The sequence below is a fragment of the Neoarius graeffei genome, chromosome 23, assembly GCF_027579695.1.
Source record: "Neoarius graeffei isolate fNeoGra1 chromosome 23, fNeoGra1.pri, whole genome shotgun sequence".
Lineage (NCBI taxonomy): Eukaryota > Metazoa > Chordata > Actinopteri > Siluriformes > Ariidae > Neoarius > Neoarius graeffei.
In genome coordinates, this window is record NC_083591.1 from 54016637 (window position 1) to 54034501 (window position 17865).

A 17865-nucleotide genomic window follows, 5' to 3' on the forward strand; every position below is an offset into this window, starting at 1 on the left:
AAAAGGATCATACACGAACGCTCAGGAGCGCCGCGCCCACTCATGTTTATTGCTCCTACAGTACAGAGGGACAGTGAACATCTGTCACACCTTGTCCACAGAGGGAGACAAAATACAGCACGGCCTCATCACGGCTGCAGTTCAGCCTGACTTACAGTATCATAATAAAGAAGGAAAAATATGTAGACCGCAGGAAAAAAGATGCAAGCAAAAACAATCCCCTTCCCCTCAAATAAGATGCTCCATTTATAATTTAAAAAAAAAAAAATTAAATACAAACTACGAACAATTCAGAATTCGATCCAGGTTCTGGAAAATAAATAAATAAACCTTTGATTAAAAAAAAAAATTAAAAATATATTTTTCAGAACAAGACTCATTTTTTTATTTAATAAAAAAAAAGTGCAATAAGTCATCTCAAAAAAAAAAAAAATCATAATTAGATGGATGTAAAATGCAAAAAAGTCAAAATAAAAAAAAAAGTCAATAAACTTTCTAGAAGCGGAACTATGTTCTGGACAAAAAGTTAATTTCTAATACATGGGGAGAACATGCAAACTCCGCACAGAAAGGCCCTCGCCAGCCATGGGGCTCGAACCCGGACCTTCTTGCTGTGAGGCGACAGCGCTAACCACTACACCACCGTGCCGCCCTCCAATTTATTCGTTTAAAAAAAAACAAACAAACAGCTAATGAACTTATTTCCACGTGGCCCTAAATTCTCCGCTATTTTTTCCTGCTTCACCATGAACCGATACAAGATACATCATCATGCATCACATCCCATGGTGGGCTTTCCCCGTTCACGCAAGGCATTGTGGGATACAAATCTGAAACGGGAGAGAAAAATGGAGGACGAGAGTGTGCGAATGAAACATGAAAGAGCGACTACAGTAATAGAAAGAAAGCGAGAAGAAAAGACGTTATGTTATACACGAAGGAAAGGAAACGCAGGACCAAACTAATAAATAAATATCGGCGCTCAGCGAGCACCTCGGTGTGATCAGCTGTTCGTTTAGCGACAGAATGATGGAACGGTTGGTGAAGCCATGGCTGAAGGGTTAGAGAAACAGCTTTGGGACCAAAAGGTTGCTGGTTTGAGTCCCTGGACCAGCAGGACTGGCTTAAGTACCCTTGAGCAAGGTGCCTGACCCCCAACTGTTCCGGCAAGAGCTGTGGCGAACCTTGTGTCTGATTCGCCAATGAAAAACTGATGATGCGATTATCAGTTCGGGCACTGAACCTGACCAAGTGTCGGCGCACAGTCAAAGATAAACCTGCGCATGTGCACACACACACACAGACTTCCTCCGTCTGCTTGACTGCGCGAAGCGAGCGATTTCATGCACGTTATTTGTTTCAGATGCTTTCTGTTAAATAATTAATATTTTACATTTTTTATAATCTTTTTCTCTGCATGTTTTAAATTTATTTTAACTTTATTCTATTTTATTCTGCTAGTTTTTTTTTTTTTTTCTCTCTTTCTCTTTCTCCTTTTTCTTTTTGGCATTTTAATATTTTATTTCTACTATTGTTTAATTCTTATTATTTCCTTTTAATTCTTTTAATTAATTATTTTAGAATAAAGATAAAATTATTTTATGTAATTTTATTTCTCTATTGTTTACTGTTTTTGTTTTTACTTCTGTAAAGCACATTGAACTGCCATTGTGTATGAAATGTGCTATATAAATAAACTTGCCTTGCCTTGCCTTTTAATCCCCTCAAATTAAATAACTTCCCAGCCACAGAGCAGAACGGCCTGATAATGTCAAATATTACAGAAATAATCTTTAAAGCAGTACTCTAGTGTTGTTCTGCAGAATCTCTCTCTCGTGTGTGTGTGTGTGTGTGTGTGTGTGAGAGAGAGATTACAGGGTGTAAAGCTCACCGGCAGCATGGCCTCCGCCCACTCTCCGTGTCCCCTCTGCAGCAGCTTGATGCGGTCGATGTCGTAACAGATCTGCACCAGATCTCCAACCATGAACTGAGAGCTTCCTCCTTCAGCGCCGGCCGGGACCTCGCCGCTGCGCGCCACGTTCGCTTTGGTCAGGACGGCCGGGTTAAACGTCCACCTGCAGCGAGAACGAGACCCGTCCAGACGTCTGATCACATCATGTGGTCTGATCATCAAAGTGCTTCACGGCTCTGCGATCAGTTTCACCAAACACGTGGCGAAAACTCGGGGTTAAAGCGAAAGCAGCAAACATTTGGCAAATTTGTGGGTGGAGTCCTGTGGAATCAATTTTGTGCCAAAATGTTCATACAATACTTTTGAAATATCAAACAAAAACGATAAATCAAAAAAAGTCAATTTTTTTAGACTGGCAAACAAATTATTCGTGTAATCGTGCAAAATATCAGTCGATTACTCTTCAGAAACCTTTTATTTTTGTTCCGCGTCTTTCTCAGTTTTGTTTGATGTAATGTATTTTGGTTGCGATTCCAGCTTTCTCGTTTGCGCTCCCTGACTTTTTGCTCGCAGTTTTGGCACAAACTTGACGTGTGGGTGGGCTGTCCAGGAACGCATTCCCATTGGCTAACTTGTGTTTGACTGACAGCTACGCTCAGCCATTCCCTACTCGGATTCTGGCGGACTGTTTGACGAGTGACCGATCCATTGACGGTAAACAAGGATCGAGTGGATTTCAGTGGCGACAATGATATTGGATTTTGTTGAATTAATTCAATATCATAGTCGCCACTGAAGTCCACTCGATCCTTGTTTACCGTCAATGGATCGGTCACTCGTCAAACAGTCCGCCAGAATCCGAGTAGGGAATGGCTGAGCGTAGCTGTCAGTCAAACACAAGTTAGCCAATGGGAATGCGTTCCTGGACAGCCCACCCACACGTGAAGTTTGTGCCAAAACTGCGAGCAAAAAGTCAGGGAGCGCGAACGAGAAAGCTGGAATCGCAACCAGAATAAATTACGTCAAACAAAACCGAGAAAGACGCGGAACAAAAATAAAAGGTTTCTGAAGAGTAATAGACTGATATTTTGCACGATTACACGAATAATTTGTTTGCCAGTCTAAAAAAATTGACTTTTTTTGATTTATCTTTTTTTTTTTTTGATATTTCAAAAGTATTGTATGAACATTTTGGCACAAAATTGATTCCACAGAGTCCGGCTGACTGCTCAATCAAATCGTAAGAAAATAAATAGGATTTTTAAAAAATGATATGAAACGAACGTTGCGTCGCTTTGATGTATCGTGTCTGCAGGCAACGTGAACTGACAGATTTTTTTTTTTTGCTTCTGCCATGACGTTTGACAAAAATGAAGAAAAAAAAAAAAAACAGCACGTCAATGTGTTCAGTCACTATGACGTAAAAGTTCTGCTTTTCTACGAGACCTGAAAACGTCGACCCTGATGCGAAAGTGCTGTTCAGGTCAGGACTGAGCGTGAGGACGAGGACGAGGAAGTGAGTCGGCTCTCTGACCTGTTGCCGCTGGGATACTGGACGACGATGTCGTGGTCCTCGTCGATGCCGCACACCGTCCCCGTGGTGGTGAGCGTCTCGAACATGCCGTCCGTCCAGCCGCCGTGGCCGTGCTGCAGAGACTGGACGATCTCCAGGTCCAAGTCGATGTTGACCAGGTCTCCGATCTGCAGGCCGCCCGGGTTCCTGTTCCCGTTCTGCTCACCTGCAGGAAGTGCAGAATGAAACTCCGTCAGACGCTTTAATCCGCGTCTCCAGGCTCAGACTCGAATCTAAAATCACATCGTTATTGTTTCCACAGGCTTCAGGACGTCCCACAACACTAAAACCAACTATAAACACACACACAAAAAAAAAGTAAAACACACTTCCACTTCAGAGCTCGCTGTTCTCGGAAAATATTTAACGTCGAACAACAGAGTGCGTTTTCTTCCTCTTACACCGCATCATAACAGTTTAAACTTTTTATCCATTTATAGTTACATCAAATATTATGAAATGTCCATCCATCAAAGTTCCAGTTACTAAGAAAACGCAAACTTTGTCAGGAAACAACCTCGGACACTGGAGACTCCTTCCGTAAATCAGAGAAAACACCACCATGTGCTTTATGCGAAACCCGTCAAAGCTGTTACTATAGAAACAACAACGCATCAGATGCATCAGGGTATTACCTGCAGCGCTGCCGTTATTAAACACCAATCAGAGTCGAGAATTTAAAAGCGCTCCGGTATCAATCTGTCATGTTTTGAGTAATCGCTCCGCTTTAAATACCGCTCTGCATTCTCTCCCTGAAAGATTTCATGACTCACACGAGGCAAGCTGTCTTGCTGATGCTAATTTTGTGCGAGCAATGAGACACTTGGCAGGTCGTTAGGAGTTTAAATGTCACTCGGAGAGCTTGTGATAAACTACCAGTTGAACAACAAATAGCAGACGATGTGCTGTGGACTGAAACGTCAGCGCTAATCTCGAGCTGTGGATTACTTCTTTCACTCATTTATGAGTTAGTTGCTCTAAAATGAGCACTTGTCTGAATTTTTAGCTCACTTTATTCGACTGAGCGAGACTGTGGCCAGAACCGGGAGGATTAAGGCTTTCAAACCATGAAACTCAGAAAAAGTGCTGCCACCTAGTGGACATCTTACCCTACACTAAAGTGGAATCCTGGAGGGTGGACGACTTGTTCGGGAAAAATGAAACAATATTTAAAAAAAATTAATCTCATCAGAATTCTTTAAGGCATTTCTATGATGCATGAGATGATCACCAGCTACACGTTTACTCAAACTGTTTACAGGCAAAACAGCAGCTTTGTTTTTTAGTTGACCCATATACATAATTAATATTTTAATTTTAAAGAATAAGGACAGGATTTTCATCAAACTTTTTTTCATCAAAAACTGCTACCAGGCAGTTTGCAATTAAAATTATTTGAAAAAAAAAAAAAAAAAAGATCACAAAATCTCAGAAAAGCACCCTGGAACAAAACGGATCATAATATTGTATGAGATTCTATCGCATTGCCCAGTCCTTGGACGGACAGACACACACACACACACGAATGGACAGACACAGGGACACACACGGACACGGAGACACACACGGGGACACACACACGGACACACACACGGACACACACACGGACACGGAGACACACACGGGGACACACACACGGACACGGAGACACACACGGGGACACACACACGGACACGGGGACACGGACACGGGGACACGGACACGGGGACACGGACACGGGGACACGGACACGGGGACACGGACACGGGGACAGACACACACGGACACGGGGACAGACACACACGGAATCCTACCCAAGACTGGACAGTGATCTCTGTAGAAAGTTCCTCCTTTGGCGTCTTGCACACATTTCAGGTCGGACTGCAAGGCAGAAAAAGGTAAAAAAAAAAAAAAAACACGAACACACGCACACACACACACACGAATCAGCTAGAAGTAAAGATTAACCACAAGCTCAAATGTGCATCACCAAAAACATCATTTAATCCCCAGGTCTTGCAGGATGACACGAGATGCTACACGACCAGTCTGTTTTTGTCCTCTTCTGGTTCATCAGTCCGTCAGTTAATCAGTCCGTCAGTCAATACGCCATCCGAGATCCCAATCCACCTTTCGGATATAAAGCTAACGTACTGCTTCAACAGATTTAAATAAATACACACAGTTTCACCCCAGAAGTCGTCCATACTTGGAGTCTACACTGCGTTCTGTAGGACGGACCCGTCCTGGATTACGGTACAGTATTATCCTCTCAATGGCTGAACATATACTTTTAGGCCACGCCTCCGGGTGAGCCGTCTTTCATGGTGCATTTGAAATACCTCAGAACCACAACTTTTTTGAACTCCATAAATACGAGCAACAAAGTGGCCAAAAAAATAAAATAAATAAAAAAGTCCGCCCCAACCCCGGACGCCTCGACGGTCGTCTTCTGTTAGCAACGAGGGAGGCAGCTAACTGTGACGTGAAAAAGTGTGATGTATATTTACATCCTTAATCCAGGAAAGTGTGCAGTCAGCAGTGTTCTACATTTAACAAGCCAATGTGTGTGTGTGTGTGTGTGTGTGTGTGTGTGTGTGTGTGTGTGTGTGTATGTATGTATGTATGTGTGTGTGTGTGTGTGTGTGTGTGTGTGTGTGTGTGTGTGTGTGTAACACAAATACTGGTGGAAAGAGTGTTTAAAAGTCAAGAAGTGCTACTTTGTTGAGAGTTCATGCAGAACTCAGGGTTGAGGCGACGGCACGGAGAGGAGAGGTGGCATGGAGAGAGGCCAGGAGAGGAGAGGAGGAGAGGAGGCCAGGAGAGGAGAGGAGGCCCGGAGAGGAGAGGAGAGGAGAGGAGAGGTGGCCCGGAGAGGTGGCCCGGAGAGGAGAGGAGAGGTGGCCCGGAGAGGAGAGGAGAGGTGGCCCGGAGAGGAGGCCCGGAGAGGAGAGGACAGGTGGCCCGGAGAGGAGAGGACAGGTGGCCCGGAGAGGAGAGGACAGGTGGCCCAGAGAGGAGAGGACAGGTGGCCCAGAGAGGAGAGGAGGCCCGGAGAGGAGAGGAGAGGTGGCCCGGAGAGGAGAGGAGAGGTGGCCCGGAGAGGAGGCCAGGAGAGGAGGGGAGAGGTGGCCCGGAGAGGAGGCCCAGAGAGGAGAGGAGAGGAAGCCAGGAGAGGAGAAGAGAGGAGGAGGCCCGGAAAGGAGAGGAGGCCCGGAGTTTACGAGAAGGAATTCTCAGATGGGAGATGGGTTTTTTTGTTTTTTTATTTTCCTAATTCAGCGTTGTGACCTTTTCTTGAATGCAATTTGACTCCGTTTTCAAGACTAAACGGTGCCATGATATTCAAAACAAAACTGACTGACTGTTCAGGAACAGGAACAGCCTGTGGGTTTATGTAGTCGGGAGGAAAAAAATAAACAAAAACACAAGCTTTTTTTTTGAGGAAGGAAAGGTGTGCACGCGCGTACGTGTTCTTCCTAATTAAATAATTTATTGTATTAACTGTACGGCTTTTTCTTACTGTATTTACTGAGACTGCTTTACTGTTACACTGTTAAACATCTGAGATCGGGACAGGGGGAATCTCGCTCATCCATTCACGCGCGTAGCTAATTAGATGACAAAGCATTTGACTACCTTAAAGCTAGACGGCCTTTAGATTTCATAAAATCGGTGAAATTTAGTTCCCTCTGAAATGTGGTCATTGTGATACATGTTGATTTCTGTAATATCTCACAAAATATCAGGCCATTCTGTTCTGTGGCTGGGAAGTTCTTTAATTTGAGTGGATTAAAGCAAATAATGTGCAGGAAATAGCTCACTTCGCGCAGTCAAGCAGACAGAGGAAGTCCGTGTGTGTGTGTGCGCATGCGCAGGTTTCCCTTTGAGCGTGCACTGACCGTTCCATCATTCTGTCGCTAAACGAACAGCTGATCACACCGAGGTGCTCGCCGAGCGCCGATATTTATTAGTTTGGTCCTGCGTTTCCTTTCCTTCGTATATAACATCACATCTTTTCTTCTCGCTTTCTTTCCGTTACTGTAGTCGGTCTTTCACGTTTCATTCGCACACTCACGTCCTCCATTTTTCTCTCCTGTTTCAAATTTGTATCCCACAATGCCTTGCGCGAACAGGGAAAGCCCACCACGTGATGTGATGCATGATGTAGTATCTTGTATTGGGTCATGGTGAAGCAGGAAAAAATAGCGGAGAATTTAGGGCCACGTGCAAATAAATTCATTAATTGTTCTATTAAAAAAAAAAAAAATAGAACAATTACTTTTTACCTCTGGGCCAAGGTCACGATATTTCACCATACGGACCGACCTTAAGCTGGTAAATAATATATTTATTTTTTTCTTTACCAAATTCTAACAGAAAACGAGAGCACCCGAAAGGGAAAACCGAGCCGAGCCGCCATTTTGAATCCTCATTCACGGCTGTAATGCAAATGGCTTCCTCCTCGGTATACAAGTGCACTTCCATGGCAGGAAAAAAACTACATTTTGCCGCCTATGTCGTCCCCTATTTATACAAATAGGAGTCATTCAGGATTCAGCCGTGTTTTTGCTCGGTGTTAGCAACAGTTATGGCCCTTTTCCACTACCCTTTTTCAGCTCACTTCAGCCCGACACGGCTCGCGTTTCGACTACCTTAGAGCAGCACGACTCAGCTCGCTTCAGCCCTGCTTAGCACCCAAAACTCGCACGGTTTTGGAGTGGGGCTGAAGCGAGCCAAACCGAGCCGAGTGGGGCTAGGGGCGTGAGGAGACACTCCCCTGTGCACTGATTGGTGAGGAGGAGTGTCCTCACACGCCCACACACGCCCCGCGAGCACGCTGGGATCTGTAAACACCATAAACCCGGAAGAAGAAGAATTACGAATTACGAGAATTTCTGAAGCCTTATGCGCCTCGCCTCATCTATACGCTCTTGCCAGTATCTGTCCGCGTTGTCGGTGACAACAAGCCACAGCACCAAGACCAGCAACACTAACGACTCCATGTCCTCCATGTTTATTGTTTACTATCCGGGTCGTGAGACTACCACTTAAAAGGTCACTGATGTCACTGTTTGCGCCGCCTAACGACATCACGTGACGTCCACCCACTTTCGCTAACTCCACCCAATGTGTCCACCCACTTCCAGCCAGCACGGTTCAGCGCGGTTGTAGTCGAAATGCAACTCCAACAGCCCCGCTCAGCTCGACTCAGCCCAACTCAGCACCGCACGGCTCAGCCCAACTCAGCCGCGTTGGCATTAGAGGTTTTTAGCCTTCTCCTGAAATGTTTTCTTTTATTTCTTCTTCCTCAGGGTAGTAAAACTCGCTTTCGCTGTGAACACTGTCGTTATCGCTATCCATGCTGTAAAATTAATGCTATTCTCCTGAGAAATGCTGGCAAAAATTTAAGATTTTTGATAATCTTATAAATAAATCTTGGGTGGCACGGTGGTGTAGTGGTTAGCGCTGTCGCCTCACAGCAAGAAGGTCTGGGTTCGAGCCCCGTGGCCGGCGAGGGCCTTTCTGTGTGGAGTTTGCATGTTCTCCCCGTGTCCGCGTGGGTTTCCTCCGGGTGCTCCGGTTTCCCCCACAGTCCAAAGACATGCAGGTTAGGTTAACTGGTGACTCTAAATTGAGCGTAGGTGTGAATGTGAGTGTGAATGGTTGTCTGTGTCTATGTGTCAGCCCTGTGATGACCTGGCGACTTGTCCAGGGTGTACCCCGCCTTTCGCCCGTAGTCAGCTGGGATAGGCTGAGATGAGAATGTTGACAAAAATTGCCATGTTGTTTGTTGTTGTGAACGAGCGAGTCGTCAGAGGTCCGTAACCGGGGTCTGTATCTAAGGATACGGACCCGCTCGCCAGCCAATCAGAGCGCAGGATTTGATGGAAACCGGACTGCGAAAAAAATTATTTTTGTTATTTGTATTTATACCATTATATGTGCAGTGTGTGTTTTTAAACCAATTTCAGCTGAGTATTGATATGAACCGTTTGTGAGAAGAAGTGAACGGCGTTACCGGATCCGTCCACAAAAGCAGAAGTGCAGAAGCTCCATGCAGAAGTACTTCATCATCATACTTCCTGCGCAGAGTTATTTTTTTGCTTCATCTGGCGATAATCAAACACCTCAACAAGGAACTGAAATTAAAAAACTGCCAATTTCAGATTAATGCAAATCATTACAACAGAACTCTACTCTCTCGATGATTGTAGATGTTTGAAACAGAGGCCCAACAGACGCAAACAACGACCCAAAGACGACTTTTCAGAACAAAACCCGGAGCTGTTCCTCATGCAGCTGTCCAATAGGTCCGAATTCAAACCCAGTACAAAGACTCTCGGCTAATAATGAAGCCGGAAAGCGGGTTAAACAAAAGCGGCACGCTTTCTCCAGACGAGCGTCCCTCCCGTCTTTTCCTTTGACCCCCGAGTCTAAAGACGCAGCAGATTTCTTTTATCATGCAGATGGAGCTTCCAGCTGCCTGAACAAAAGCGCACACGCACCGGCTGCTGGGGTTCTCTCAACGGGCCTCGACCCCCTAGGAACACCTGTCGCGTTGGGAGACGTGCGTGCGTGCGTGCGTGCGTGACTCACCATGCCCTCGAAACCGACTCGGTAAAGGTTCTTGGCCCCGTTGTCCCAGAGGACGTAGGCGGCGCTGTGAGGACTCGCTGCACTCCAGTCCTGGATCTCCGTCACCTGATGGACAAGAAGGGGAGAAAGATAAAACGGCATCACACGTGCTCACGCAACACCCTCTCCATATTCACCGAGAATAAAGTATTGGCACCCCGCCTTCCTTTTGCACTTCATGCTATGGATTACCATCGCCCAGGTTTCATCTTTATGAATCACGACAGCAGACCGCGCCCGTGTAACATCCTGATTTATCAAAGCAGCAGCATCATTAAGCCAGCGTTTGACCCGGCAGCTGAAAACGAGTGAACTTTTAGAAACCTGTCAGTGAAACAGAGGTGATGTTTATTTATGATAAAAACACGCCGGTCCTGGGCCACTTTTGGTGTCGTGCGTTAATTTTCCGTGAGTGTAACAGCAAGCAGTGAGTCAGCATGGAACGCTGCACACTGACCTGGAAATCTGCGACTAGGCTTTAACGACACGTCCGTTAACTCTCTCCACCACTGTTACGTCTTTATTCTGCCCAGGTTCAAGCGACTATTCATAACAACAACAACACAGCCCAGCGCACACTACAACCAAACATGGGTAACATATGGAAATAAAGGAGCTGCTCTGATGCTAACAGCGCTGTGCATCTCTGCTTTCGAGACGTCTGCTTTTTAATATATATTTCAGGAAGTCAGCTAAATCTGAAACAAGATCAACTGTAAGCTACTGCTGACTTACGCATCCCCCGCTCTCGCTTAGATCAGAATAAAAGGAATTCATAGTTTGCACATGACGTCACAGAGTTGGGGAGTCCCTAGTGGCGGCCATCTTGTGGGTCAAGCTTACCGTACGGGTCACTTAGCACACACTGTAACGCGCGAGTACAACCCCGATTCCAAAAAAGTTGGGACAAAAGTACAAATTGTAAATAAAAATGGAATGCAATGATGTGGAAGTTTCAAAATTCCATATTTTATTCAGAATGGAACGTAGATGACATATCAAATGTTTAAACTGAGAAAATGTATCATTTAAAGAGAGAAATGAGGTGATTTTAAATTTCATGACAACACCACATCTCAAAAAAGTTGGGACAAGGCCATGTTTACCACTGTGAGACATCCCCTTTTCTCTTTACAACAGTCTGTAAACGTCTGGGGACTGAGGAGACAAGTTGCTCAAGTTTAGGGATAGGAATGTTAACCCATTCTTGTCTAATGTAGGATTCTAGTTGCTCAACTGTCTTAGGTCTTTTTTGTCGTATCTTCCGTTTTATGATGCGCCAAATGTTTTCTATGGGTGAAAGATCTGGACTGCAGGCTGGCCAGTTCAGTACCCGGACCCTTCTTCTACGCAGCCATGATGCTGTAATTGATGCAGTATGTGGTTTGGCATTGTCATGTTGGAAAATGCAAGGTCTTCCCTGAAAGAGACGTCGTCTGGATGGGAGCATATGTTGCTCTAGAACCTGGATATACCTTTCAGCATTGATGGTGTCTTTCCAGATGTGTAAGCTGCCCATGCCACACGCACTAATGCAACCCCATACCATCAGAGATGCAGGCTTCTGAACTGAGCGCTGATAACAACTCGGGTCGTCCTTCTCCTCTTTAGTCCGAATGACACGGCGTCCCTGATTTCCATAAAGAACTTCAAATTTTGATTCGTCTGACCACAGAACAGTTTTCCACTTTGCCACAGTCCATTTTAAATGAGCCTTGGCCCAGAGAAGACGTCTGCGCTTCTGGATCATGTTTAGATACGGCTTCTTCTTTGAACTATAGAGTTTTAGCTGGCAACGGTGGATGGCACGGTGAATTGTGTTCACAGATAATGTTCTCTGGAAATATTCCTGAGCCCATTTTGTGATTTCCAATACAGAAGCATGCCTGTATGTGATGCAGTGCCGTCTAAGGGCCCGAAGATCACGGGCACCCAGTATGGTTTTCCGGCCTTGACCCTTACGCACAGAGATTCTTCCAGATTCTCTGAATCTTTTGATGATATTATGCACTGTAGATGATGATATGTTCAAACTCTTTGCAATTTTACACTGTCGAACTCCAAACCACATACTGCATCAATTACAGCATCATGGCTGCGTAGAAGAAGGGTCCGGGTACTGAACTGGCCAGCCTGCAGTCCAGATCTTTCACCCGTAGAAAACATTTGGCGCATCATAAAACCGAAGATACGACAAAAAAGACCTAAGACAGTTGAGCAACTAGAATCCTACATTAGACGAGAATGGGTTAACATTCCTATCCCTAAACTTGAGCAACTTGTCTCCTCAGTCCCCAGACGTTTACAGACTGTTGTAAAGAGAAAAGGGGATGTCTCACAGTGGGAAACATGGCCTTGTCCCAACTTTTTTGAGATGTGTTGTTGTCATGAAATTTAAAATCACCTAATTTTTCTCTTTAAATGATACATTTTCTCAGTTTAAACATTTGATATGTCATCTATGTTCTATTCTGAATAAAATACGGAATTTTGAAACTTCCACATCATTGCATTCTGTTTTTATTTACAATTTGTACTTTGTCCCAACCTTTTTGGAATCGGGGTTGTACATTCAGTCGGTAAACAGGAAGTTGATGTGGGACAGACCTGAAAACGGTAAACACGGTGTAGAACCCCAAGCTGAAGCTCGGTACCAAATATCAAGCAGTTGTGATTTGTAGTTGCTGAGAAAAAGGGTGTTTTGGACAGATGGAGGTAAACCAGTATCCCCCCCTTCAGAGCGGGGGAATAATTAATAAATAAAAAGAATACAATTCCTCCTTTCAGTGTTCTCTCCAAAGCCACACCCCCACATGCTACACAGTTGGGCGGTGTGCGCCTCATTTACTCATCACTTGCAGTGTCTTGCAAAAGTATTCATCCCCCTTGGTGTTTTGTTGCATTACAAGTTGGAATTAAAATGGATTTCTGGAGCGTTAGCACCATTTGACTTACACACCATGCCTACCACTTTAAGCCTAGGTCACAACTGGACGTACGATTTTTTGGCCGTGCGATTTTTGGCGTTTCCCAAATCGCTGCGTTTTTTTTTTTGTTCGTGGAGAAAGATGCACGTTGGCCGTAAGTTTGTCTTGCAACCTGAAAAAAACTTAAGCGCCCGTAGAGTTTGTTTGACATGACAAAGAACCTCTGCGGCCGGTCTGCGGCCAGTCTATGGCTCGAAAATCAGCACGTCACACGCGCGCCCTCCGTGCATTTCACGCGCGCCCTCCGTGCGTTTCTTGCGTTTTTTGCACGTAGACCGGCCGTAGGAGCACGTACGGCCGGTTGTAACCGAGGCTTAAAAGGTGATCTTTTTTTTTTTTTTATTGTGACACAAACAATAATTAAGATGAATAAAGAGACATTTGGAGTGTGCATAAGTATTCACCCCCTTTCGTATGAAACCCCTCAATAAGAGCTGGTCCAACCAATTCACTTCATAAGTCACATAAGGACTTGATTAAGATCCACCTGTGTGCAATCCAAGTGTCACATGATCCGTCGCATGATGTCCATATATATCAACCTGTTCTGGAAGGACCCTGACTCTGCAACACTACTAAGCAAGCAACATGAGAACCAAGGAGCCTCCAAACAGGTCAAAGACCAAGTTGTGGAGAGGTATAGATCAGGGTTGGGTTATAAAAAAAATATCCCAAACTTTGAATATCCCATGGAGCGCCATTAAATCCATTATAGCAAAATGGAAAGAATATGGCACCACTACAAACCTGACAAGAGAAGGCCAGCCACCAAAACTCACAGACCGGGCAAGGAGGGCATTAATCAGAGATGCAACAAAGATAACACTGAAGGAGCTGCAAAGATCCACAGTGGAGATGGGAGTACCTGTCCATAGGACCACTTTAAGCCGTACACTCCACAGAGCGGGCGGGGCTTTATGGAAGAGTAGCCAGAAGGAAAGAAAAAAGCCACTGCTTAAAGAAAACACATTTGGAGTTTGCACAACTGCATGTGGCAGACTCCTCAAACACATGGAAGAAGATTCTCTGGTCAAATGAGACTAGAATTGATCTTTTTGGCCATCATGGGAAACGCCATGTGTGGCACAAACCCAACACCCTGAACACCATTCCTACAGTGAAGCATGGTGGTGGCAGCATCATGCTGTGAGGATGTTTTTCATCTGCAGGGACAGGAAAGCTGGTCAGGACTGAAGGAAAGATGGATGGCACTAAATACAAGGCAATTCTGGAGGAAAACCTGTTTGAGTCAGCCAGAGGGTTGAGACTGGGATGAAGGTTCATGGTCCAGCAGGACAATGACCCTAAACATACTGCTAAAGCTACACTGGAGTGGTTTAAAGGGAAACATGTAAATGTCTTGGAATGGCCTAGTCAAAGCCCAGACCTCAATCCAGTTGAGAATCTGTGGCATAACTTGAAGATTGCTGGACACCAACGCAACCCATCTAACTTGAAGGAGTTGGAGCAGTTTTGCCTTGAGGAATGGGCAAAAATCCCAGTGGCTAGATGTGCTAAGCTAATAGAGGCATACCCCAAGAGACTTGCAGCTGTAACTGCAGCAAAAGGTGGCTCGACAAAGTATTGACTGTGGGGGGTGAATACTTATGCACACTCCAGATTTCTGCTTTTTCATCTTAATTAGTGTTTGTGTCACAATAAAACAACAATTTGCCCCTTTAAAGTGGTCGGCATGTTGTGTAAATCAAATGGTGCCAACCCCCCAAAAATCCATTTTAATTCCAGCTTTTAAATGCAACAAAACAAGACAAACACCAAGGGGGATGAATACTTTTGCAAAGCACTGTATTAAAACAAGGTGAAATTTTAGTGATTAGTTAGTGAGAGCGACACCACAAATCACTTGTAAAAACAGCGTGTAAGTTTGGAATGTGGGGCTCATTTATTAATAACGCAGTAAAATTGTGTCTAAAGTTGTGATGCATAAAGTTCTGTCTGAAGTTTTTGTGTGTAAATTTGTGGTGTGGCAAGTTATTCTGTATAAAAGTGTGTCAAGTTGTTGTGGATAAAGTTGTGGTGTGTCAAACTGCGGTGGCTCAGTCATCACCAAGTAAAACGGTGTGTAAAGTTGAGTTTATCCTCTTTTATGAATCACTTAGTAAAATGGCGTGTAAAGTTGTGGTGCGTAAAGTTGACTTGATTCTCTTTTATGAATCACTTCGTAAAATGGCGTGTAAAGTTGACTTGATTCTCTTTTATGAATCACTTAGTAAAATGGCATGTAAAGTTGTGGCGCGTAAAGTAGACTTGATTCTCTTATGAATCACTTCGTAAAATGGCGTGTAAAGTTGACTTGATTCTCTTTTATGAATCACTTAGTAAAATGGCGTGTAAAGTTGACTTGATTCTCTTTTATGAATCACTTAGTAAAATGGCGTGTAAAGTTGTGGCGCGTAAAGTAGACTTGATTCTCTTATGAATCACTTAGTAAAATGGCGTGTAAAGTTGACTTGATTCTCTTTCATGAATCACTTAGTAAAATTGCGTGTAAAGTTTACTTGATTCTCTTTTATGAATCACTTAGTAAAATGGCGTGTAAAGTTGTGGTGCGTAAAGTAGACTTGGTTCTCTTTTATGAATCACTTAGTAAAATGGCGTGTAAAGTTGACTTGATTCTCTTTTATGAATCACTTAGTAAAATGGCGTGTAAAGTTGTGGCGCGTAAAGTAGACTTGATTCTCTTTTATGAATCACTTAGTAAAATGGCGTGTAAAGTTGACTTGATTCTCTTTCATGAATCACTTAGTAAAATTGCGTGTAAAGTTTACTTGATTCTCTTTTATGAATCACTTAGTAAAATGGCGTGTAAAGTTGTGGCGCGTAAAGTAGACTTGGTTCTCTTTTATGAATCACTTAGTAAAATGGCGTGTACAGTTGACTTGATTCTCTTTCATGAATCACTTAGTAAAATGGCGTGTAAAGTTGACTTGATTCTCTTTTATGAATCACTTAGTAAAATGGCGTGTAAAGTTGTGGTGCGTAAAGTTGACTTGATTCTCTTTTATGAATCACTTAGTAAAATGCTGTGTAAAATTGTGGCGCGTAAAGTTGAGTTGATTATCTTATGAATCACTTAGTAAAATGCTGTGTAAAGTTGTGGCACGTAATGTTGGATTTATTCTGTTTTGTGAATCACTTAGTAAAATGGTGTGTAAAGTTGTGGCGCGTAACATTGTGGCGCGTAAAGTTGAGTTTATTCTCTTATGAATCACTTCGTAAAATGCTGTGTAAGGTTGAATTTATTCTGTTTTATGAATCACTTAGTAAAATGCTGTGTAAAGTTGTGGCGCGTCAAGTTGACTTGATTCTCTTTTATGAATCACTTAGTAAAATGCTGTGTAAAGTTGTGGCGCATAAAGTTGAGTTTATTATCTTATGAATCACTTAGTAAAATGCCGTGTAAAGTTGTGGTGCGCAATGCTGAATTTATTCTGTTTTATGAATCACTTAGTAAAATGCTGTGTAAAGTTGTGGCGCGTAAAGTTGAGTTTATTCTCTTATGAATCACTTAGTAAAATGCCATGTAAAGTTGAATTTATTCTGTTTTATGAATCACTTCATAAAATGGTGTGTAAAGTTGTGGCACTTAAAGTTGACTTTATTCTCTTTTATGAATCACTTAGTAAAATGCTGTGTAGAGTCGTGGTGTGTAAAGTCATGCAGCTCAGCCTGTGCAACACATCAGCTGTAATTATTTCTTCTAAAAATGCTGAAACTCAGTTTTATAAAACTCCATCCACAACTGTATTGTGCACGCGTTATCTACCTTTCCTCTCCTGCCGTTTCCGCCGTCCTGGTCCTCCCACTGCCAGTCCACTCCCCGCACCACGCGGCCCCCGGTGAAGATTCCTCGCGCTGTGATCTTCTTTGATTTGCGTCGAGATTCTAAAAGAACCCTAGACACAAAAAGGACACACTTGACGAGATCACACCAGACTGGCTGATAAATTTGTGTTTATGTGGCACTGGAGTGAGAAACGCTGCGCTCTTAGACTTCTACTGCATCCAATGTGTTTCCTCATTTAAAATAAATAAATAAATAAATAAAATCTTTATAGGTTAATGAGGATTCATCATTTTAATTGTAATCAGGGTCACAGAGTTTTGAATAAGACTCACTGAAACGGCAGGATTAATGCTGCAACAGTTTTATCTAAAAAAAAAAAAAAAAAAAAAGGAAAAAAATTTGGAAGGGGAAAAAAAAAAAAAAAAATTCCTATTCATCAGAGTAATCCGTTTCACGATCCTGATCTTACGGAGCTGTATTCCGAGTGCAAATCCAACAATGGAATAAAAACAGATAAAGTACTGTGCAAAAGTCTAAGACCCCCTATTTTTTTTTTTCCATACAAACTGTCAGATTCCGATTCTATGACTTGTACATTATGGAGTCGGTACAAAAACATTGGGAGTTCCAAACATTTGGGTTTTTTTCCAGCACAAAATTAAATGTTACAGAAAATAAAAATTGTATCTGAGATCTGAGCGGTATAACACATTCCATAAGAGAGCACGTTTCATATTAATGAAGGGTTTTGGTGCAAAATGAAGAAGCGAGTATAAAACTGCACTCATTGGACCGGAGGTTACTTTTTTTTTTTTTAAACAAAAGGGTCGTCTTACACCAAATATTGACTTTGTTTCATTTATTACAGCTCACTGATTGAGTGTTTATAGTAATTTTTTTAAATATTGAAACTAGGGCTGTCAAACGATTAAAAAATTTAATCGCGATTAATCTCAGAATTTCAGAT

At 43.3% G+C, this 17865-nt stretch overlaps 1 protein-coding gene across 4 annotated transcripts in view; it reads right to left on the reverse strand.

The window, feature by feature from the left end:
* Window positions 1-17865, reverse strand: part of mib1 (MIB E3 ubiquitin protein ligase 1) — a 160971-nt gene that overhangs the window by 117021 nt on the left and 26085 nt on the right. For all 4 annotated transcript variants that reach the window (XM_060906418.1, XM_060906417.1, XM_060906416.1 and 1 more), the window contains exons 4-8: window positions 16878-17007; window positions 10065-10169; window positions 5279-5345; window positions 3447-3651; window positions 1892-2075 (exon numbers count right to left, since the gene is read on the reverse strand). In XM_060906418.1, the coding sequence (XP_060762401.1) occupies window positions 1892-2075; window positions 3447-3651; window positions 5279-5345; window positions 10065-10169; window positions 16878-17007 (691 nt within the window). The remainder of the gene's footprint in view (window positions 1-1891; window positions 2076-3446; window positions 3652-5278; window positions 5346-10064; window positions 10170-16877; window positions 17008-17865) is intronic.